This window comes from Ambystoma mexicanum, chromosome 9 (assembly GCF_040938575.1).
Source record: "Ambystoma mexicanum isolate Mex_15411 chromosome 9, UKY_AmexF1_1, whole genome shotgun sequence".
Classification (NCBI taxonomy): domain Eukaryota; kingdom Metazoa; phylum Chordata; class Amphibia; order Caudata; family Ambystomatidae; genus Ambystoma; species Ambystoma mexicanum.
Window position 1 is genome coordinate 97,628,106 of NC_090931.1, and position 24,449 is coordinate 97,652,554.

Consider the following 24,449-nt stretch of genomic DNA (forward strand, 5'->3'; position numbering starts at 1 on the left):
ACACACTTCACCCATTCGGACATGCACCTCTCATGTGAATTTACAGTAGGTCATTACGTAATTGGCACTTGTGTTTTAGGGGAAGGAGGTGGGAAAGAGGTGAAGAAGACAGTATGTCACCTTGTGCCAATAACACAGTTGTGCTGGGGCAATTGTAATCAGTAAAGGTTGTCTGCTCCTGTGGCCCACCGCCTGCACTGCACGGTGGTAAGGTGACTTCCACATGCTACACCATTACACTTTGGCAGGGTGACTAGTCTGACAGAGGATATGACTTGTGCAACAAGGGTGCTTTGTAACCTCTCCGAATATAGTTACTCTGACAGAATGTGCGCCATTCATTACACATGCATGCAAATTTGGACACTTTAATTGTGAGAAATTGGGGCGCAGCTCCTAAAGTACTGGTGAACTTGGGGCCATTCGACTACCAAGGCAGAGAGGCAGCCAAGGTCACACACATCAACCACCACCACCCTACATCTCTGCCTGGCCAGCACTGCAGCTTTCCCCTCTAGGACGGGATGGGGACCGTGCCGGGGCACCCTGCACCCACTGCTGCTTTTGAGGGACAAAATATCCATCTGGGAGATGGACGCCCAAGGCCAATGACTTCACCCCCCACCCCTCCTGCCCCTCTAGCTACCCTGCGTTACAGCTTTTCCCCCTGCAAAAGGATGGGGAGCCTGGCGGGGCTCACTGGGACGACTGCTGGAAAAGGACCACAGTAATGGTGATCGTTGCAGTAAAAGTAGTGTTCTCTGTATCAAGTACGCGTACCATGCCCAGAACAAAATGACCATCTGCATTACTACCGGCAACATTTTTGAAAAGGAGCTGCTACTTATGTCGGCCAATTTTTCCTTCTGCAAAGCAGCCACCTTCCTCAATGCAAGGCACTCCCATCACTGGCCCCCGAACCGCCCTACTACCCTTTCTCACCCATACCACTGACACTGCAGCCCACCACAGTAACCCTCCACCCGCACATTACCAAGTAATATATGTGGTACTTACATAAGTCAGCATAAGCTTTTCAGTAGCCGCAACTGCAACAGAAACATAAAAGAATTACATTCAATGCTTTGCCTACCAATAACACATCCAAACTGTCTGGCATATATCTGTACATTTTTCAGCTCCTTCCACCACATACATGAAACTTCTCAGTCACCTACCTCCACAGAAGGCTGGACTGCACAGTGATAGCAAACTGGCCTAAGACCAATGGGTGTATGGCAACCCCCAGCACACAAAAAAAACATTGCACAGATGGCTAAGTGGCAAACTTCCCTCCCAGGGAAACAGCACTGTTCAGCTGCACTGGGGGTGCGTTTTGTCCGCAACCCGGGCAAGTGTGTTCCTGGCCACGCCAATACCTCCCCAGAGCACCCACTTCCTTCACAACAGAACACTACAGGCCCTGTTCACCCCATCCCAATAGCAATGTGCCCTCCACCCACTATAAAATGTTGGAATAAGCAAAATTTCATACGTACATAACAAGGGAGAAGCTTGAACTGCTCAAGACCTGTAAAGGGAAGAACAAAACATATATTATCTGTGTCAGCCCACCCACATACCAGACCACCCATATTGGCCCCCCCTGTTGCATTGGCCTGTACGTTTTGGGCACCCCGGCGCCAGACTGGCACACCAATGTGCCCCTCTACGCCAAGGCAGGTATAGTAAACGAAGAACCCAATTCAAAATGGCAGGCTGCCCTTTTGTGGGGGCGGAGGCGTGAGGTACACCCCACCTCCATTTGGGGTGAGGGGGGAGAGGGCCACCCCAAAAGGTGGGGCAGGACCCCCAATAGATGGGGCAGTAGGGTTTGGGCACCCTGGGGGCAGATAGCCACACTAATGTGGCCATCTGCACCAAGCAAAGTAGGGTAAACAAAAAACAAAATACAAATTCACAGGCTGCTTTTTAGGGGGGGCTGAGGGCCACCCTAAATTGGCAGCGCATGATGTACCGCAACGGGGGGTGGCCCTTAAACACCCCCCCACCCCAAATGGAGGGCCCCACCTCATGCAAACCACCCTGGGGGCAGATAGGGGGGCCCCACCTCATGCATCCCTCCCTGGGGTCAGATGCCCCTTCCTAGGAGCAGATATCTGCCCCCAGGGAGGGTTACAAGGGGTGTCCCTTTCTACTTCGGTGGGGGGGGCATCCCTCCCCCCCCTTTCATTCAATAAAAAATCCATGGTGGCTAGTGGCCCCCCACCCCTTCCCACATACTTTCAATTTTTTTCTTTTTCATTCCCCTGGGGCAGATGGTCAGCCATCTGCCCCAGGGTTCTCATGCATGTGCCCCCATGCTTTGGGGGCCGGGAGGGGGAGAGGGCTGCTTACTTGAGGCAGCCCCCTCCCCCCCCTCACAAACGGATCCATGGTGGTCTAGTGGGTTGCTGGTCACGGATCGAGCGCTCTGCGCCGATCCGTGACCAGCAATGCCTCATATATGTGGTGTCCTTGTAAAGGGGGGAACCCCCCCTTTCCAAGGACACCATTTTTTACAAAATCCCTGGTGGTCTAGTGGGCCCCAGGGCCCCAAACCCTCTCCCACCTCCCCCTTCCCTCTGATTTTTTTTTTTTCCCTCCCCACCCGTATTCACCCCTGGGGGCAGTGATCATCTGCCCCCAGGGGTCTCTGCCGCTGTGGCCCCATGCCTTGGGGCCATGGGGGAGGGGGGGGCGCTTACCTAGTAAGCAGCCCCCTCCTCCCCCTGCGTCACAAACGGATCTGTATTGATCCGGTGGCATTGCTGCCCACGGATCGCGCGCCCTGCGCCCGATCCGCGGGCAGCAATGCCACACAATGGGTATCGTTGGAAAGGGGAGAATCTCCCCTTTCCAACGATACCCGCCTCGATCTCCGGCTTGAAATACAGCCGGAGATCGAGGCGGACAAAGAAGGTCTCTTACCTTCTCTCTTCCCCGCAGCAGCCGAAAATGGCTGCTGCGGGGAATTTACTTTCAGTTTCACGCCGACGTGCGTTACGCACGCCGACGTGAAACTGAAGGTAATCCAGCCCCCTGGCAGTGAGGGGGGACCTCCCCCTCACATAGCCCGGGGGTTGGATTACAGTTTTGAGCGATCCCTGCTTTGCAGGGATCGCTCAAAACAAGTTGCCGAAAAGGACGAGCTATCTCGTCCTTGGCACTGCGTATGCACTTCCAAGGACGAGATACCTCGTCCTTGGCACTTAAAGGGTTAAGATTCATCTGGCGGCGATCTCCAGATATACCAGAACCACAGGACGGACGTCCCTGTGGTCCCATCGACTGGTAAAAGAGTTTATGAAAGGACTGTTCCGGTCGTTCCCGCTGGTGAAGGCCCCGGCCCCGGCGTGGGAACTTAACGTGGTGCTGACCAGGCTCATGGGGCCCCCATTCAAGCCGATGCACTCCGCACTGATGAAGTTTGTGTCGTGGAAGACTGCGTTCCTGGTGGCCATTACCTCCGCACGACGAGTGGGAGAGATCCAGGCCCTATCCTGCAAAGCACTGTACTTGACTTTCCATGCCTCGAGGGTGGTGCTTCGGACGCACCCCTCCTTTATGCCCAAGGTGCCGTCGGACTTCCATCTTAACGAGCCCTTGGTGTTACCTGTTTTCTTCCCGTCTCCTTCGTCGCCGGCCGAGAGGACTTTGCACTCGCTGGATGTGGCCAGAGCGCTGAAGTTCTACGTGGACCGCACGAAGAGTTTCCGGAGGACATCACAGCTGTTCGTGAACTTTGGACCTGTGAATCAAGGGAAGGCTCTCTCGAAGTCTTCTATTTCCAGATGGCTCTCCGGCTGCATCATGCACTGTCACCGGTTGGCTAACCGACCGCTGCCAGGCCGTACGAGAGCCCATTCGACCAGAGCGATCGCTGCTACTACGGCGTTCTTATCTGGTGTGCCCCTGCTGGACATCTGCAGGGCTGCTACGTGGAGGTCGACGCACACCTTCATGAGATTCTACTGCGTCGATCGGGATTCCAGGGAGGAGTCCGGGGTCGGCCAAGCAGTGCTGCGCAACCTGTTCGCTTAAGGTGAGCCTGGTGAGGAGGTAAGAGATGCTTAATGTTGAGTTTTTTGTATTGCTTAATGTTGAGCCTTTTGCCACCCCCCGTGGTTGTGCATGTGTGTACTGCTATTTATTCTTATATTCATGAGCATGTGAATCCATGCCAGACCCCATGCTGGAGAAGGAACAAGTTACTTACCTGTAACTGTTGTTCTCCAGCATGGGTCTGGCATGGATTCACATGCGAACCCTCCCGCCTACCCCTCTGCGGCTCTTCACTTGGTCATACTGCCACTTCACGTGCTACCAAATCTGAAGATGGCTGCCAGAGGCGGGGCTTACGTAGAGGGCAGTCATTGGCTGTGGTCAGTATGACGCAGAGATCAGTGATTGGTTACTTCTACGAAAGACAGATCAGAAACGAAACTGATACTGATTTTTTTCTTTACCGAGGATTCCCAGCCTGACGACGGGGAATATTCATGAGCATGTGAATCCATGCCAGACCCCATGCTGGAGAACAACAGTTACAGGTAAGTAACTTGTTCCTTATACACCGATTGCGCTGCTGGATGCAGACAGTAAGGTCTTTGCTGCTCTAATCCTTGAGAAGCTGGAGGCATGGGCACTGGATACAAAAATACTTTTGAAAGCCAAAATTGGGTTTAGGAGAGGTATAGCCACTAATTTAAATGGACAAGTACTTGCAGCTTTGAGCGACAAGGCGTGGTCAAATAATGATTCCTCTCTATATAAGGCAATGGTTGCCTTTTCCGAAGCCTTTGATACCGTCAACCGGCATATCCAATGCAAAAGTTAAGGCGATCGGAAATTTCGGCCTCACTACAGTCTATTTTTGAATATATCCATGATAATACCTGGATTCAGGTGAAATTAAAGGAGTGTGGTAATTTAACGAACCCTATAGAAATTAAGAGGCCTAAGACGAGGATGTATTCTTGCACCTTGCCTTTTCAATTTATATTTAGCGGACCTCAATGATACATTAAGTAAGGCAGCTTCCATTAGTCCAAAATTAGGTAGTATGCAAATAAATTGTATGGCATATGCAGACGACATAGCTCTGCTAGATTTAACTCCAATAGGCTTGCAGGGATTACTTCATGCTTTAGGAGAATATACAAGGAAAAACAAATTAATTATAAATCATTTACTATTGTGCTAAACATACAAATGGAGGGAATTATAAATGGTTTATTGATGAGGTTCCAATATCTCCTTTTAAGGAACTTACATATTTAGGTTTTCTAATCATAGCTCACCCAAAGAAAGAAGTAGTAATTAAAAGGATTGTGAATAAAATTGATCAGTTAGTATTCCAAATGAAGAAAATGTATCGCAGGTATAGCAAGTTCTCAATTATACCATTGGTTCGATTTTGTGTTGGTAAAATTATGATCTTATATGGATCAGAAATAGAACCAATGGTTTACGATATTTTATGGGAAAGATTGGCAGGGAGAGTAGGGAAAAACAATGTTAAAGTTCACACTCTCTGTCTGTGGCGTCTTTGTGCTATGAACTTGGTATATTATCCTTACGAGGGTGGTTCCAATGTCATATATCATTGTATGCCAACATTATTTCACTGATTTATGAATCGATGTATGTAGATTTACAAATAACTATGCACAAACAAGATGTCTAATTTTCTGTTTAAATTGGAATCATGTGCTGAATTTATTTTAGAACCCTGTGGAAGAACTAAAACTTATCTCCGTCAATCCACTGTGGGTAAAACAAAATGTTTTAAAGGGCTGGATTGCATCGATAGCAATCGATAAAACAAGAAATTATCATTTGCCTTTGACATTTTCACAAGTAGACAAGCCCCTAGGATTTTTACCAAAGTATTTGACACAGTAGGAATGTTTTTACTATCAAGAACAGCTTTTAAGATTCAGTTTAAATCTTCTACCTAAAAGAGAAATGTTATCTGCTCGATCAAATAATTAAGAACCATGTTATGATAAGTGCGACTATTGTAAAAATCCAGAAACGGTGCAAACACTTAAGCATATTTTAGTAGAATGTCCGGAATTAATGGTTGCTAGGACAAAATATTTGGGTCGTTTTTTATGATGGGTGAAACTGTTTTAGTGGAGGATATGTGGAGCAGATTGAGTGCTGTAAATGAAAAAAGGGTAACCACCAAAGTGATTAAAATGTTAAATGGTATACTTTGTTTGCGTAATATACACATGTAATAATTTTTTACTTTGACAATTTTGACTCTCTTGACTATTGGAAATGGAGATGCTAAAGGAATGAAGATAATTAAATGGGGATTTTTATAATGTTAATATTGAATTGTAAATTGTATTTTATATCTATTAGTGGTTATATATATATATTTGTATGTCTATAGGAATTGACTATTGTCATATATTGTGTGAAAGATCATAGTTTGATCATACCACAACAAGTACAATAATACATTAAGTCATACATTTGAAAGGCGTACATACACATGGATTTTCCTGTTCCCGAGACACTAGAACCACATTCCACCAGTTGTGATTTTTGACCAAGAGGTACTGTGTAACCCATTTTGCTTGAAGCCACCTGACATGTGCCGCACCTCCTAAAAAAGTAATGTTTTGATGTGTGATCTCTCCCAGCCCGTTTTGATGCAATGATCGATGAAATAGTATTAAAAATGGCCTTCATGATTATTTTGGTGCTCTTACCCCGTAGACCTGTCTGTCACAACTCCAACAAAGCCATCCCCTTGTGCATATGCCAGAGCTGCTACTCTAATGCTTTGGGCAAAGATCGCAGAAATGACACCAGCACGCGGTTATGTAGGGAAGTGTGGGTCCTCACAGTTGCTTACTGGGGTTCCAAATTCTTCTGCTGCCCTATGCAGCATTGAAGAACCAGATTTTTGGCATGTCATGCCGCAAGAGCAGGCTTCTCGCTAAGCTGTGAAGGAAAGGGAGCCACGGGCTTCATGTACCTAAATCACCAAACAGGTCCTTTGATTCTCGCTTTGCTCCTCCTACTACCCGACCAATTTAGCTCTTTGCCCGACAGGCGTGCCTTCACGGCCTAATGTCCAAGGATGTCCCAGTGGCGCTACACCTGTGCAAGGTCGGGGCGGGGGTTGGGGGTGGGTCTGTGACTGCTCTAAGCCTCTCACTCAGCATACTGAGACAAGAGAAATGAGAGCCTCTGTGTTTCGTATGCCAAGGAACTCCTTAAACCAAAAGGTCATTCCATTCACTTTTGCGTGCGAGACAGTGTGTGCAGGTTTGGTCGGTCTGCTGAGCCCAGTGGTTGGCGTGCCTTTGATGCCTTTCTAGACTATATTTTGCAATGGTAGGCTATGTCTAGTCACAAAAAGCCACAGCAAAAACTCACACTTTGCCTTATCTCAGACATTTCAAGGGCCTTCCTTCTGACTGCTCACCGACGGCTCACAGATTTTCCAACTGCAGCAATGTAGTCGAATATGTGCACTCACACTAGCCTGGCAACTGCTGCATCATCAAGTACTGGTAAAGCATCGTGTGTGGTATTCTGCTGATTGTGTTAGGCTATTCTGCGTACAGTGTTATTGTAATGTCTATTTGGAAAACATACATGTGGCAAATGTTTACATTTCTGCAATGTCCCCAAGAAGCTGCTTCGACTCTCAGCATCACATTGCGTTGTGGAGCAGCTAGGGTATACCATAGGCACGCTCTACACTTGACACACACCAGACAGGAATTCACGCGGGTGCACATGCATCGCCCCATTAAAGCCAGACCTGCAGGTATATGCCAGAAGGGAGTTTCAAGTTTCCGGACCGCTGCATGGACACACAGAGCGCATCAATCTGTCGATTTCCACGGTGCGGTGTTGGCTGTTGTGCACCCCATAAATCCCCATAACATAGGGCCTGCTGCCTTTTTATTTGTAGGCAGTTTTGACTTTCTACCAAATTGGTACTTATTTGAAATAATTGTGGAGAACAGTGGTTGCAAGTGTGTGAAGTAAATCGCAACGTCTCTGCATAAACAGCATGGATTGTGAAATAGAATACAGTCAGTGGGAGGCCAAGAGGTCATTTATTTTTTATTTTATTTTTTTTTATAAATGATTTCTTGCGTGTTTTGGGTCGCTGTCTTCTATCAAGCTAGAAATTGGCTGTGAAATAAATTTCCCTGGCCTACTTGACAAACCATTGCAAATCTGACAGTTCGAAGTAGACTCCATCATACTTTATTCCGAAACAGGCTGGGGTTTGGGGTAGGTCTTATTTAATGGATTGCCTTTCTCACGCAGATTCCTCATCAGATAGATATCCATTACAGCGTCAGCTGCTTGGAAAACCTTTCAACAGGGGGTGTAGTGCACCTCGAATTGGCCGTTGATCTGCCTTGCTCTGATGCTCGGTCATTGGCTCCAGATATGATGTCAGTCGTTGTACATAGACTGCGTCAATATGCCTCCGTACCTTAGTTCCTTTTTTCTGCATACTCAGCATGTTGCTCGAGAGAAACGCTCGAACTTAGATTTCACTCTATGTTTTGACATCATTTTGCTTGCTGCAAACTCGACCATGTCTGTGCTACGAGTCTCGGGATTCAAACACTGCAAGGACAGCGGCTCGAAGATGTCCGTGACTGATCCACACAACATCTGCGTGTGGTACCTCGGCACCGGTCAAGGCACCTAGAGCTGTAGGTCATGTGGGAAAATTAACGCAAAGTCCCTCAGGGATCGGGCAGCGAACCTCGCGGTAGGCTGAATACCCTCCAAATCCCTGGCGCAGTCGACCGTTCAGATCTTCGGAGGCTGAAACGGACAGGCCTACTCCAGAAAAAGTGGAGAGGCATTGGTGAAAAACAAAAGCGATCTGACTGCCAAAGCTGTTTGTCCTCTTCCTCCGACAAGAAGAAATGACACCACCGGCACAAGTCCGATTCTTCAAGTGTGCCAGGTATGTTGTCGGCGGGGCAGACGTCCAGGGCTGAATGGGAGGAATTCAAAACCCAAATGTTGGACATGTTTTAAAAGGCGGCTGTGTGTATGGACGAGCCCTCAATGCAGCAGACCATGGTAGCTCCAGCGGCACCCTGTGATGCCAGCCTTAGAGCAAAACGATGCTGAGCAAGGCTGGGCATCCTTCCGCGCCGGTGCTTGCCAGCGCACCTCGGGTGCCGGTTCCCTCCGCGCCCTAGCCATCGACAACTGCCATTGAGTGGTCGTTCGCGCCACAATCCAGGAGCGACTTTTTCAGCTCCATGGCAGACATTTTCAGCTCCCATGACGACGACCAGGGTGGCTTCGAACCTTTGTATTCAGGGACTGGAGGAACCAACTTTTTGTTGATCAGGCAGACCTCGTAGCACTTTGTGAAAGTCTGCATAACGCCAGTGGACTCGACATGTCCCCAGACGTAGAAATGCAGGTGGCCTACACCTATGGCTACACCAATGCCAAATACACAGCTTTAGTTGACAGGAGGATGGATACCCTGGAGTGGAATGCTACAGCCAGGCCAGTGCCAGAATGACTCGACTGACATCCTTGATGAGGGACCTGCTACAGAGAGGGCTATGCCCTTCAACACAGCTATAGCTGACCCTATCGCCGCCTTGTGACAGTGCCCTTGTACTGCACACCTGGTGAGATCTGACCTGTCCAAAAAAATCCAGGCCAGCAAGGAGAGACCTCCATATCTCTCTTCCCACCAAATACCTGGGGAGTTAGTGGTACAGGCAGCCACAGTGTCTGCCAGCCCAGCCACGCCACATCCAATCTCCCAACCGATAGAGAAGGTAAAAGGTTTGTTTCTTGGCAAAGAAAATCTTTTCCTCAGGCAGCATGACCTTAAAAGCGGGTAATGTCTCCTGCGCATTTACCAAATATTCTTTCGGTTTGTGGATGGCCATTGGGCATCCTGCCCAGCATATCCCTGAAGGGGAGCTGTAAGGTTTACAGCAGTTAGTGGACAACGGCAAGGAGGTGGCACTGCAGTCTTTGCAGGCAGGCCTGGACGTTGCAGACTGTTGACAAATCGGGGGAGGGGCAAGGGCAAGCCAGGCATGGGCAGAGGCATGTCCCATGCTCCGGAAAGGGCACAGGGCCTCTAGAGGCCAGCAGACAGGGGCAACAGCAGCTGGGGTGGCTCCGCCCTCAAAGCCGCTTTAATTTCTCCCCCAAAATACCCCAGCTGGAGGACGGATAAATAAGTACTGGGCTCAATGGCACAAGGTTACCTCGGATGCCTGGGCTCTTCAGCTCCTACAGTGGGGATACTGTCTGCCTTTCTTAAAAAGGCCCCCGGACAGACCGCTACCATCTCCTCAACAACAGGAATAAGGTCTCCAGGAAAAACTGCAAGCTCTACTTTTGAAGGGTGTCGTGTAAGAGGTACCTCCCGAGCCAAGAGGATTAGGCTGGTATTCCTGGTATTTCCTGGTACCCAAGAAGTGGGAGGACTCTGTCCCATCTTGGACTTTAGGGTCTTCAACAAGTTCATGAGGAAAGACAAATTCAAGATGGTGACATTGAGAGAAATTCTCCACGCTTTCAAGTTGCAAGACTGGCTGGTGTCCATAGAACTCCAGAACGCAGACTTTAATGTACCAATCCATCAGAAGCACAGGAATTCCCTGAGATTCCTCATAGGGGACAAGTAATTCCAATTAAAGGTGGTCCCCCAGGGTCTTCCCCATGCTCATAGCGGTAGTCGCGGCTCGCCTCAGGGGGATCCGGCATCCATGTGTTTTCATACCTGGATGACTGGCTGCTCAGAGGGAAGTCGACAGAGCAGGTTTTGTCCATCTCAAGGACACCTGCTCGCTACTTCACAAGCTGGGCTTCTCCCTGAACTTGCAGAAGTCCCACAGAACACCAGCATAGAGGCTCCAGTTCATTGGAGCAGTCCTAGACAATCGGGTGAGGAAGGGTTTTCCTCCCGAGCAGAGTGTCGCCAGCGTTGCTCCGATGGTCCAACTCTTCTAGAACGTGCCGCCACCTTACCAGCAGCTTCCTTCCTCCACCTCTTAGGTCTCATGGGCCCCTGTATTTTCCTGGTGGCAGAGGCCAGGCTGTGGATGCAGTCGTTGCAATGGCTCCTGCAGGGTCAGTTGTCACAGTACTTCGGCACTTTGAGAGACATTGTCATAGTGTCCAGGTCCGTGGTTGATGACCTCTGTTGGTGGCCAACAGCAGCAGCATGTTTGCGGGGGAACCCTTCTGGCCCACCAGGTCAGGGTGGGAAGTGTGCCAGGGTGTCCTAGAGGAGGTCTTCTCTTTCTAGGGTACGGACAGCACACTAGGGGACATATTTCTAGTGGATTGGAACGTCCCCCTCCACTATGCCTTCCCTCTGATTCCCTTCATTCTATGGGTTCTCAGGAGGATGCAGTTTCGAGCAACCCTGATCTTGATCACCCCGGATTGAGCAAGGAGGACATGCTACTCAGACTTTCTGGAGTTGACCATCTGCTCACCTCTGGCTGCCTCATCAGCCGGACCTCCTATCCCAGTAGAAATGTCTGGTGTGCCACCCGAACCCGGAATCCCTCAGCCTACAGGCCTTGAGAGGATAAGATATGATGACTGAGGCCTCTCTGAGGAAGTACTTGAGATGTTTCTGGCTGTTTGCAGGCCGTCCGCAAGAATGCTGTATGGGTGCAGGTGGAGAAGATTTGCGGTGTGGTGCAGGGAACGTGCGATTGACCGATCTCTTGTCCCACCACTACAGTGATGGAGTTCCTTCTGTCACTGGCCTATTCAGGCATTCAGGTCACCACATTCAGAAAATACTTGGCAGCTTTGTCTGTATTTAAAGGTTCTTATGGCAGCTCTGTTTGAGCCTTTACATTCTTGTTCTTTGCGGTTACTGACTTTGAAAACCGCTTTCCTGGTGGCCATCACTTCTGCAAGGTGGGTCAGTGAGCTGCAGGCTCTAAATTGTAAGCCACCTTTGCTTCGCCACTTTCAAGAGAAAGTTTCTCTAAAGGCGAGGCCTGGATTCCTGCCCATGGTGGTGTCCGAATTCCACTTATCTCAGGCAATTGACCTTCCCGTATTTTATCCGCCCCTGCACCTCTGAGGAAGAGCGATTTCACAGACTAGACCCTAAGAGGGTGTTGAGTTTTTATGTGGCCAGGATGGTGTCCGGTCCTGGCGTCTGCGTCTGCAGGAGATGCTGAGCCCCACAGATCTCTCAAGAACGTTTGATCAACAACTGTCTTAAACCCAGTTGAAGAACTAACACTCCCAAGGGAAAAGGGGAAGTGGAGAAAATAACAAACGACAGACGCCTACTTCTGGTGGGCTGCAATCTGTAGAAGGAGACATTAATGTTTATTAAATAATGAAGACATGCATTAAATTAACTCAATCTCTAAATATCAAATAATTTAATATCTAAACCCATACCTGTCCAATCTCCGAAATAACCTTGGAGATTAATTAACTTCTTTTTCACAAAGACCCATTGAGAATTTATCTTGCACAGTCAATGTTCAATTTCAGAAGGGCAATGTGAATTTAAGAATGCATTTTGTTCCTCAACCAAAAATGCTCAAAATAATGAGTTCAAGAATGTGCAATCTTCTTAAATTAAAGAGGAAATCACTTTCGAGTGTTCATTCATTCAATTGCATTTCATCCTTTCTCAAGCACATTGTATTCCTGTTCAGATGTTCCTTTTACTTTAGTAACAAATGCGCAATTAAGAGTTCAGATGGTATTTTAAAACTTTAAACAAGAACAATAAGAATGAATTCAGATCCTGTTCAACCTTTGAAGCACATGCGCAATGCTAATGGAATCCGAAGCTTTGCTTTTGACTTAAGCACTGTAAATGAGTTCAGATGCTGTTTACCTTTTGAGCACATGCGCAATGCTAACGAAAACAACTGCTTTTGCCTTTGACATGCGCACAATAGACAAGTTCAGGCGCTGCCTTATCCTTCAGAAAAATGTGCTATGCTCATGAAATCAATGTGTCTTTACTTTCCACATGCGCACAGTGAATATTTTTAGAAGCCACCTTATATAATGGCGCGCAAGCGTAATTAAAAGCCTTATGAATTCAAGTTAAACAACATCAAAAACTTAGGCTCAGGTATTTTCCTTAAGCAATCTTCATTCACGCAACCGTACTGAAACTGACAGACTTGAAATCAGATCAGATACGAGACACAGCAGTAAAACAAGGACACTTCTCCTTTGCGCATGCGTGAAACAAAAATGAAGGCTCTGAAGCACTGATCTAAGAAAACTGCGCAGTTAAAATTCCAAACGCTTCTTCCTTCAGTACAATGTCAGAAATTCAAAACCGTGTCAATTACACAGAGTCATAAAAGTCAAGCAGATTTTTGAAGTAAAATGAAACGAATCTAAATACCTAAACTAAATAAATACCTAACATGAATAAAGTGATAAAAATAAAGCAACTTTTCTCCAGCTTGAGAAAAAGCGACGCTCCCACCAAATTATCAGCTGAGCTTGTCCCACGTTGACCAGCTTCTCAGGAAACAATATTTATCTTTGTAAACTTCACCAGAATCTCATCAAAAGGCCTTGACGCAGGAACTTAATCAAAACAGGACCTTCCTTCTTGAAGGTGAACAATGAAAGGCAGTTTAGAATTGTATGGAAGGTCAGAGGTTCATGAAACTTCCAATCAGGAACTGGCACTACTGCCACCATGTTGGTTTGGGGAGTTAGCACTCTGATGAACAGAAGTTAAGATCAACAACCCAAAATCAGATTAAAACAATAAATTAATTAAATCTATAATCTAATTTCATTTACAAAGTATCCCTACCTAACCTGGGACCTGACAGTACCCCCTCCTTAAGCCCTGACCTCAGGGCCAGGTTTATTTGGATTTCTTCTGTGAAACTTAGATACTAATCTTTCCGCATGAATATCAGATTCTGACTCCCAACTTCTTTCATCAGGACCAAACCCCTTCCAATCAATAAGATATTGAATCTTTCCCCTTACTTTTCTAGAATCAAGTATTCTTTTAACCTCAAATTCTTCTGAATTAGTTTCCAAAACAATTGGTTTAGGAACTGGTCTCATTCTGATTCCTTTTGACACTGGTTTTAATAAACTTACATGAAATACTGGATGAATTTTCAAATTAGTAGTCAATTTAAGTTTGACTGATACTGGTCCTATCACTTCCTCAATCTCAAAAGGACCCAAAAACTTAGGACAAAATTTATTTTTTCCTTTCAATTTAATATTTTTTGCTGATAACCAGACTAAATCACCTTTAGCATAACTTGGACTTTTCTTTCTTTTAAAATCTGCAAATCTTTTATACTCAGACTTACTTTTTTGTAACATTTCCTTTGCTTTAGCCCAACCTTTCTGAATTATTTCAGTTATATCTTTCACAGCTGGACATGTCTCATTTACTCCATCATTCTCACATAGAAACCGAGGATTATAACCTCTTCCACAAAAAAAAGGTGACATGGAAGTAGAGGTTTTAGTAGAATTATTATATGCAAATTCCGCTGTCCACAACAAATCCACCCACTCAAACTCTCCTTCGACAAAACATCTTAAATATTTTTCTAATTCCTGATTGATTCTTTCTACTTGACCATTAGCCTCTGGGTGATATCCTGATGTTAATTTTATCTTCAAACCCAATCTCCTACAAAATTCCTTCCAAAATCTCGACACAAATTGAGACCCCCTATCTGAAATAACTTGACTGGGAACTCCATGCAATCGTACAATTTCTTGAATGAATTTTTTAGCTAGACTTGAAGCTGTAACTCCTCCTTTCATGGGAATAAAATGACTCTCTTTAGAGAAACAATCTACCACTACCAGAATTGTGGAGAATCCTCTATCGTTAGGTAAATCTACAATAAAATCTAAACCAATTGTATGCCAAGGCCGAGGAGGAATAGGCAAGGGTTCAAGAAGTCCAGCAGGTTTTCCAGTCTCATGTTTTGACTTAGCACAGACTTCACAAGTCTTTACATAATTTAAGACATCTTTCTTAATACTTTCCCACCAGAAATGCCGTAGAACTAAATCCAAAGTCTTATGAAAACCCGGATGTCCAGCTAAAACTGAATCATGACAATCTTGTAAAATTTTCTCTCTAAGGTCCTCACTCGGGAGATACAACTTATCCTCAAAATAAGGTAAACCATTTTTAATAGTTCTTTTAACATCCAACTGTGCCCATTCTTTCATCTTCTGAATATTCAGATTTATTTTAATTAACTCCTGCAAATCTTCTTTTTTAGAAGAGTTAGCTGAAACAAAATGTTCTTCAGGAATTACAGGTTCAGGTCTTAACTCCAATTCTTTTTCACAACCAGGAAATTGTCTGGATAAAGCATCCGCTTTACCATTTAATTTCCCAGGTCTGTATGTCACTACAAAGTCAAAATCCGCAAAAAATAATGACCAACGTAACTGTCTGGGAGTAAGAGTCTTAGCTGACTTAAGAAAAAGTAAATTTCGGTGATCAGTAAGCACCGTGACAGGATTTCTGGCACCCATCAAAAAATGTCGCCATTCTTGAAATGCAGCTTTTATTGCAAGTAATTCCTTATCCATTATTGAATAGTTACTTTCTGCGGCAGAAAATTTCTTTGAGAAGAATGCTATTGGATGAAGCTGACCAGTTTCTTTATGCCTTTGAGATAAAATAGCTCCAACTGCAAAATTAGAAGCGTCTGCTTCTACAAAGAATGGTTGTGTTGGATCTGGGTGTAAAAGAATAGGACCAGAAATAAATCTATTCTTCAAGGTGTTAAAAGCTTCTTCCGTTTCTTGATTCCAAAGAAAAGGTACACCTTTTTTTAAAAGTCTAGTGATAGGAGGAATAATGGATGAAAAATCTTTGATAAATCTCCTATAAAAATTAGCAAAACCTAAAAAACTTTGCACTTCCTTGATCTTAGTGGGAGTCGGCCAATCTTTCACTGCTCTGACTTTTTTTTGATCCATTTCCAACCCTTGAGGAGAAATCACGAAACCCAGAAACTCCACCACTTCAGTATGAAATTGACTCTTATCAAAACTAGCAAAAAGATGATGATCGTGTAACTTCTTCAAAACTTGTCTTACATGTTGATAATGTTGCTCCAAATTATGTGAAAAAATCAAAATGTCATCAATATAAACTACGACAAAAAGATCTAGAAATTCTTTCAAAACATCATTAATAAAGAATTGAAAAGCCGCTGGAGCATTACATAATCCGAATGGCATCACAAGGTATTCAAACAAACCAAAACGTGTTTTGAAAGCAGTCTTCCACTCGTCTCCCTCCCTAACCCTAACCAAATGGTAAGCTCCTCTCAAATCCAATTTAGTAAAAATGGTTGCTCCTTGAATTTGGTTTAACATTTCTGGAATCAATGGCAAAGGATAGCGATTCTTAACAGTGACTTTATTCAAAGATCTATAATCAATGCAAGCTCTGAGCTTCCCTTCCTTCTTGGGTACAAAAAACAATGGTGAAGCTGCAGGAGATTGTGAGTGTCTAATAAACCCTTTATTGAGATTTTCCTCAATGTATTCCTTCAAGTAATCATTTTCCTTCTCGGTCAAGGCATACACCCTACTACTAGGTAAGATTGCTCCATCCTCTAAATCAATTTTGCAATCATATGATCGATGTGGCGGTAACTCCCCTGCTTCAACCTCATCAAACACACAAGTAAACTCTTTATAACACTCAGGCAAAAAACCCATCACAGCTCCAATAGAATGTTCTTCAAATCCATTTTGAGCTAAAGCCACCACTCTTCCACTTTCAATACTCTCATCTCTGATCTCATACTTACAATTGAAACAATGTTCCTTACAAATTTCTGATCGAAAATCTAATATTCTTCTTCCCCAGTCAATTGTGGGATTATGATTAGTCAACCAAGGCATTCCCAAAATGATTTGTAGCTGAGGAGCATCAATAAGTTCAAAGACAATATACTCAGAGTGATCTTTAACCAGTGTCATAAACAAAGGAACAGTTTCATGAGTGATGGGTCCCGAGGTTAACTGAGAACCATCTACTGCTCTTACTTGCTCTACTGCTATTTTTTCAACTAATGGAATTTTCATAGACCGAGCCAATCCCCAATCCATAAAATTACCAGTTGCCCCTGAATCAATCATGGCTGGTCCTGATCCTTTTAAAACATCATCCAAGAATAAGGATACGTTAATTGTTACATGAGGTACAGCCGCTTGAAGGGTATTCGCCACCTGTTGAGATCGAGAAACATTGGACTGCCCTCTTTTGGGAGTGTAAGGACAATTCCCTAGAAAATGACCACTACGCCCACAATATAAACACAAGTGATTAGCTCTTCTCCTATCTTTCTCCTCTTTAGATAATGGTCCTCTTATTTTGCCTGACTGTTCACTGACTTTACTCCTTTCTTCCATTCTAGGTTTTTCAAAACGCTGACCCACCTTGACCTCTCCAAAACCCTTTCTACGTTCATTTCTTCTTTCTCCCAATCGAAAATCTATTCGCATAACTAAGTCAATTAAGGCATCACAAGAAGTGGGACGATCAACCATGGTTGATAAAGCGTCTTTAAATTCGTCCCTTAAACCTCTGTAAAATAAGGACGATCTCTTGTCCTCTGGCCACCCTGTTTCCAAAACTAGAGCTCTAAAAGCTGTTACATAACTCACTAAGTCCTTATTTCCTTGTTTTAAATCTAACAGTTCCCCATCTAACTCTTGTGAAATCATTCTTCTTCCAAACATCTTTCGAAACTCTTCTTTAAATAGAACAACATCTTTCAAAATTGGATTCTCTTGAGCAACCAAAAGAACTGCCCAAGATGATGCATCCCCAGTTAAATAAGATAACATAAATGCAACTTTAGCCATGTCAGTTCTAAAACTCTCAGGACGACACAAGAAATGTAACTCACACTGTGTAACAAAAGTTGAAAATGTTTTAACATCTCCACTAAAACGTTCTGGGGACGCTAAAGGAACTGATGTCTGACTCAAAATGTGTCTTCCTACTCTATCTTCATCTCTCCCGTCTGCTCTTTCCAGAACTGGGGGTTGTTGTTCACTGTTCCCTGTGGCTCCCAACTCCGAAGACAATCCTTCCCCAGAATACCCTACTCTCTGGGTTCTAGATTCCCCAATGGATTCTTGAATCCGAGTCATCTTAACTCCCAACTCCTCCACCTTTTTATGTAATTTTGAATTCTCTAAATGAGAAACTCTTAATTCTTCTCTCAGTTCTTGGATTACTTCTCCCAACTGTTCCATGATGAAATCTGTGAGACTCAACAAACCAGGCAGACTATTTTTTGGCCTTTCATCTGTCCGGTCCTGGCGTCTGCGTCTGCAGGAGATGCTGAGCCCCACAGATCTCTCAAGAACGTTTGATCAACAACTGTCTTAAACCCAGTTGAAGAACTAACACTCCCAAGGGAAAAGGGGAAGTGGAGAAAATAACAAACGACAGACGCCTACTTCTGGTGGGCTGCAATCTGTAGAAGGAGACATTAATGTTTATTAAATAATGAAGACATGCATTAAATTAACTCAATCTCTAAATATCAAATAATTTAATATCTAAACCCATACCTGTCCAATCTCCGAAATAACCTTGGAGATTAATTAACTTCTTTTTCACAAAGACCCATTGAGAATTTATCTTGCACAGTCAATGTTCAATTTCAGAAGGGCAATGTGAATTTAAGAATGCATTTTGTTCCTCAACCAAAAATGCTCAAAATAATGAGTTCAAGAATGTGCAATCTTCTTAAATTAAAGAGGAAATCACTTTCGAGTGTTCATTCATTCAATTGCATTTCATCCTTTCTCAAGCACATTGTATTCCTGTTCAGATGTTCCTTTTACTTTAGTAACAAATGCGCAATTAAGAGTTCAGATGGTATTTTAAAACTTTAAACAAGAACAATAAGAATGAATTCAGATCCTGTTCAACCTTTGAAGCACATGCGCAATGCTAATGGAATCCGAAGCTTTGCTTTTGACTTAAGCACTGTAAATGAGTTCAGATGCTGTTTACCTTTTGAGCACATGCGCAATGCTAACGAAAACAACTGCTTTTGCCTTTGACATGCGCACAATAGACAAGTTCAGGCGCTGCCTTATCCTTCAGAAAAATGTGCTATGCTCATGAAATCAATGTGTCTTTACTTTCCACATGCGCACAGTGAATATTTTTAGAAGCCACCTTATATAATGGCGCGCAAGCGTAATTAAAAGCCTTATGAATTCAAGTTAAACAACATCAAAAACTTAGGCTCAGGTATTTTCCTTAAGCAATCTTCATTCACGCAACCGTACTGAAACTGACAGACTTGAAATCAGATCAGATACGAGACACAGCAGTAAAACAAGGACACTTCTCCTTTGCGCATGCGTGAAACAAAAATGAAGGCTCTGAAGCACTGATCTAAGAAAACTGCGCAGTTAAAATTCCAAACGCTTCTTCCTTCAGTACAATGTCAGAAATTCAAAACCGTGTCAATTACACAGAGTCATAAAAGTCAAGCAGATTTTTGAAGTAAAATGAAACGAATCTAAATACCTAAACTAAATAAATACCTAACATGAATAAAGTGATAAAAATAAAGCAACTTTTCTCCAGCTTGAGAAAAAGCGACGCTCCCACCAAATTATCAGCTGAGCTTGTCCCACGTTGACCAGCTTCTCAGGAAACAATATTTATCTTTGTAAACTTCACCAGAATCTCATCAAAAGGCCTTGACGCAGGAACTTAATCAAAACAGGACCTTCCTTCTTGAAGGTGAACAATGAAAGGCAGTTTAGAATTGTATGGAAGGTCAGAGGTTCATGAAACTTCCAATCAGGAACTGGCACTACTGCCACCATGTTGGTTTGGGGAGTTAGCACTCTGATGAACAGAAGTTAAGATCAACAACCCAAAATCAGATTAAAACAATAAATTAATTAAATCTATAATCTAATTTCATTTACAAAGTACCCCTACCTAACCTGGGACCTGACAGTACCCCCTCCTTAAGCCCTGACCTCAGGGCCAGGTTTATTTGGATTTCTTCTGTGAAACTTAGATACTAATCTTTCCGCATGAATATCAGATTCTGACTCCCAACTTCTTTCATCAGGACCAAACCCCTTCCAATCAATAAGATATTGAATCTTTCCCCTTACTTTTCTAGAATCAAGTATTCTTTTAACCTCAAATTCTTCTGAATTAGTTTCCAAAACAATGCCTTTACATTCTTGTTCTTTGCGGTTACTGACTTTGAAAACCGCTTTCCTGGTGGCCATCACTTCTGCAAGGTGGGTCAGTGAGCTGCAGGCTCTAAATTGTAAGCCACCTTTGCTTCGCCACTTTCAAGAGAAAGTTTCTCTAAAGGCGAGGCCTGGATTCCTGCCCATGGTGGTGTCCGAATTCCACTTATCTCAGGCAATTGACCTTCCCGTATTTTATCCGCCCCTGCACCTCTGAGGAAGAGCGATTTCACAGACTAGACCCTAAGAGGGTGTTGAGTTTTTATGTGGCCAGGATGGCTAAATGCAGGAGAGTCAACCAATTGTTTGTGACCTTCTCTGTGGCCTGTAAACTATTTCACAGTGGATCACGCTGTGCATCTCTGAGTGCTATCACAGCACAGGGAAAAGGTTACCCCCTGGTATCGGGGCCCGTTGCACTAGAGGAGTGTCTACATCTACAGCGCTGCAGGGAGGAATACCAGTTAAGCCATTTGCCGGGCTGCAACCTGGTCTTCACTTCATACTTTTACAAAGTACTACAGACTGGGCGTTGCCTGTGGGGCAGACGCTCGATACGGAAAGGCGTTTTTTTTTTTTTTTTCTGTGAATGCTTTCATCCCTCCTACAATCTGAGTACTGCTTTGGGAATCTATTTGATGAGGAATTCGCGGGAGAAAGGCAAATCCATTGAAGGAGAAATTACTTACCGTAGTGTTCTTTCTAGAATTTTCCTCACCCAGATTCTTAATCACCCCTCCCATCCATCCCAGCTATGAAAGCGTCTGCAGTCATTGGCTGTCTTTCTCTTGAGAGGAAAGAGGTGAATGATGGTTGTAGGGTCTACTGCCATCCTTTTGGTTCAGTGCCACAGGCCCTCTGCGGTCTCTATTTCCCGCTAAAAAAAAATCCCAGTTGAGATTTCCATTTTCTATTCTCTGTCAGCTGTTTGGCCTTTTCATTGCTAGTTTTCCTTGGCAGTGGCTGAGCTAGGGGGAAACAAGGTGAGAACTGAGGTACAGGGGCGTAGTGATGCAGTCTATGTAAGACGACTGTCGTCGCGTCCGGAGCCGATGACCGAGCCTCCAGTCAAGGTGGATTGACAGCCCAGTCGAGGTACACTACACACCCCCTGTCAAAAGGTTTTGCGAGCAGCTGACACTGGAATGGATATATATGTGATGAGGAATCTGCAGGAGAAGAATCCATAGAAAGAACATTACGGTAAGTAATATCTATTTCTGAAATCATTTAAAGAAAACCTCCTCTCTCCAAGTTGGGGGTGCTGGTTGGTGTTTTCAGTTTCAGGTGGAAAGAAAATGGAAGAAATAAGTCTTTAAATTGAAGAACTCCATATGCATCGGCGTAGTCGGGAAAGAGAGGCACACCTTTAGCATTACCCGTGAATGCACAACCTTCCATTTTGTGGTGTAATGCCCCAGGAGGGAGAGGGAGGGGGAAAGAGTGAGAGAGAGTTTTAATTTAAGTCAAGGCAGCAGCCCCAGGGGCCCAGTGGCATGGCTGACTTGAATTTAGCTTTGAAAAATCATAGGGGGGGTGTAGCAAGGGTTTGTGTAGTGTAGACTCACATAGCCAATCGATCTACTGCAGTCTGCTCCACTGGAACATACTCTTCAAACACGAGGAGCTTTCGTGAAAGGCCCAGGTGCCTGGACCACCGGTTATTGCACCTCCTTTACAAACCACTATCTGTTCTATGAGCGAACATCCCATCCCTACCAAAGATGTCTACCAGAGAACATGTCAGAACTGCATTCAATGCGGCGATCAAAGCCATGCGCTGTGGCCAGGAGCCAAGGATGCAAGCTTTTTATGGAAAGTCACATAGCTTGGGAATGCACTTAGCTGAAATATGGGGGGCAGTTTGATAATGGTCTAATGTTCCTTTGTTTGGATCTACGCTGTGTCGTGAGGTGGTCGGGGGCAGCAGGTGGGAATTGATGTTGTGTGGGCCTTCTTGGAGGCAGGGTCCGTCCAGGCACTGCTGTTGCATATCAATGCCCATGAGCCCTTCAGATTTGCAGATGTTGTGTGACCCAGCAGTTTCTCATGTCTGATTCTTTCCCCCGCTTGTCTTGATTCCGCAGAGAGTTCACAGATGAAACTCGGGGAGTTCCTGCCACGGCTTCTCGACTGCTCGGCCGAAATCATTGTGTTGAAGGAGCCTCCAAAGATTCGCCCTAATTCACCGTACGACCTGTGCAGTCGCTTTGCTGCCGTCATGGAGTCCATCCACAGCAACTCCGCCGTCACCGTGACATGAGCAGGCCCCACAAAGAGAGCCCCAACCCCTGTACTGTTACTTACATCTGAACTCGAGCCCTCTTCTGGCCTCCACATCTGGAGTCCACACACAGAGAAGGTCAATTGCTTCCAGATGCGACTGTTACATGACTGCACAAAAGGAAGAGCGGGGAGTCACCATTTAACCTTGCAAGTGTGGAAGGCGTTACACTGCACAGGGTGGAAACCACTATACTGAGACCATATGGTCCAGCTGAAAATCTACTGCACTACTATGAAACCCCACTGGGGGGCAGTAAACGTGATGAGTGGACACGTGTGGCGGGGAGACCGCCCAGCAGCTGTTTGGTGGCTTTCCTCTCTACCAGAAGCTGACCAAAGATCTACCCTTCACTGTGTGCTGCTCACTCCACTGTTGATCTGCCGCCTACCTGTATATATGACATATTCTATGAACTTGTATTTGCCTTTCATCATGTTACAGGTGGCCCCAAGAGGTAGATCACGGGCTATGGCAGGATGTGGTCCAGCCTGCACAAGGTCTGTTTTTATAGAAAAAGCTTTTCTTCCACCTGTTTGTGAAATCTGTTTGGATGGCAAGCTATTAAATGAAGTACCAATTTCACTTGTGTAGCTCTTCCGAGTGTGCCATATTTATTTAATCCATGTTTGGGTAAGGAGGCAAGGTGATGGACCCATGAGAAAATCCTAAAACATCCAGTGCCATAAAACAATGCTGAAAGCAACGCTAATTTAGATTCGTTTGATACGCTGTTTTGATTTTATTGGGAAAACCTCTCTAATGTTACCTGGCATCTACACCTCAGTCATGAGTTTATGTTTTAATGATGATTTGTATCGCACTGTTTTTTTTCTTTTCTTCCTGTTGCCAGCACCAGATTGGAAGTGTCTTGCCTGATTGCTATTCTCTGTTAGTATTGCAGCGTCTGTTTGCGCAATGTTTGCCAGAGCCATGAAAGTGAACGATTTGTCCTGGCTGGTGGAGGCACCTTAGACTATCAGCCCTCTTTCCTGTGCATATACTTCTTCAAAGCCGGTTCATTTGTATTGTATTTTTCTTCTAAAGCGCCTCACGCCAAGGAGCTTTACAAACTAATGAGTTGGTACAAAAAGTACTAAGGGTGACACATAAACATCATAATACTGAATAGAGGAAGAAAGAGCAAAGATCAGAAAATATAATGTACTGATTATCCGGAACCAGTCAAAGTGAGTGTCGAACAACATGACGAATCGTTGCAAGACAAAACCCAGCCACCACCCAGCCAAAACGGCTCATTTTGGGGAAGCTGGCATTTTAAAAAAGTCCAGTTGGGAATCTAAATAAAGCCAGATAAGCTTGACCATTTGATAACTAGTCATTTTTCATAACGTGCGTGCGAGATTTACTTGAAACTGGTTCAAACAGTTGTGCCAGGAGTTTGCAGTACTCCGGAGTGCCTAGTGGGTTTCTGTTTAATGCACCTCTGCGTGGCACACTGTTGGCAGGATTTTCCTCAGCCCTATGTGTGGGGACTAGAAAGACTGACCCCGTACCGAGGATGCAAGGCCCGACTCTCCCATGTGAAGTAGTCGAGGCTTCTCTTAAGGGGGTGCAGAGTGGTGAGACGGTCCAGACAGTGTGACACTAGCATTCAATAAGGGAACGTCCACACATTCTAGCTGTAAACCGATCTCTTTCCATAGATCAGATACAGCGATGGAAATGGCCGTGTGGAATTGTAGCCTGTTAGGGAGCGAGTTTAGGGCAGTGGTGTCTGCATTAGTCATTGGAATGTCCAAGGGTTCAGTTCTTGAGTCCAGAAATGAGCGTTACTGTGCAGGGAAACCCAGTGTTATTGGTTTGTAGCCCCAAAAGGAATGCGGAGCAGTCACACTTAAGAGACGGCACCAGTTGTGGTTAGGAACTGACATGT

At 44.8% G+C, this 24,449-nt stretch overlaps 1 protein-coding gene across 4 annotated transcripts in view; it reads left to right on the forward strand.

Moving 5' to 3' along the window:
* USP28 (ubiquitin specific peptidase 28) overlaps positions 1-23,137 on the forward strand; it is a 977,853-nt gene extending 954,716 nt beyond the window's left edge. For 3 of the 4 annotated variants that reach the window (XM_069614230.1, XM_069614233.1, XM_069614232.1), the window contains one exon: positions 22,356-23,137. In XM_069614230.1, the coding sequence (XP_069470331.1) occupies positions 22,356-22,531 (176 nt within the window). In that variant the 3' untranslated portion in view covers positions 22,532-23,137. The remainder of the gene's footprint in view (positions 1-22,355) is intronic. The other variant, XM_069614231.1, reaches the window with a different exon arrangement.
* The last annotated feature ends 1,312 nt before the right edge of the window (positions 23,138-24,449 follow it).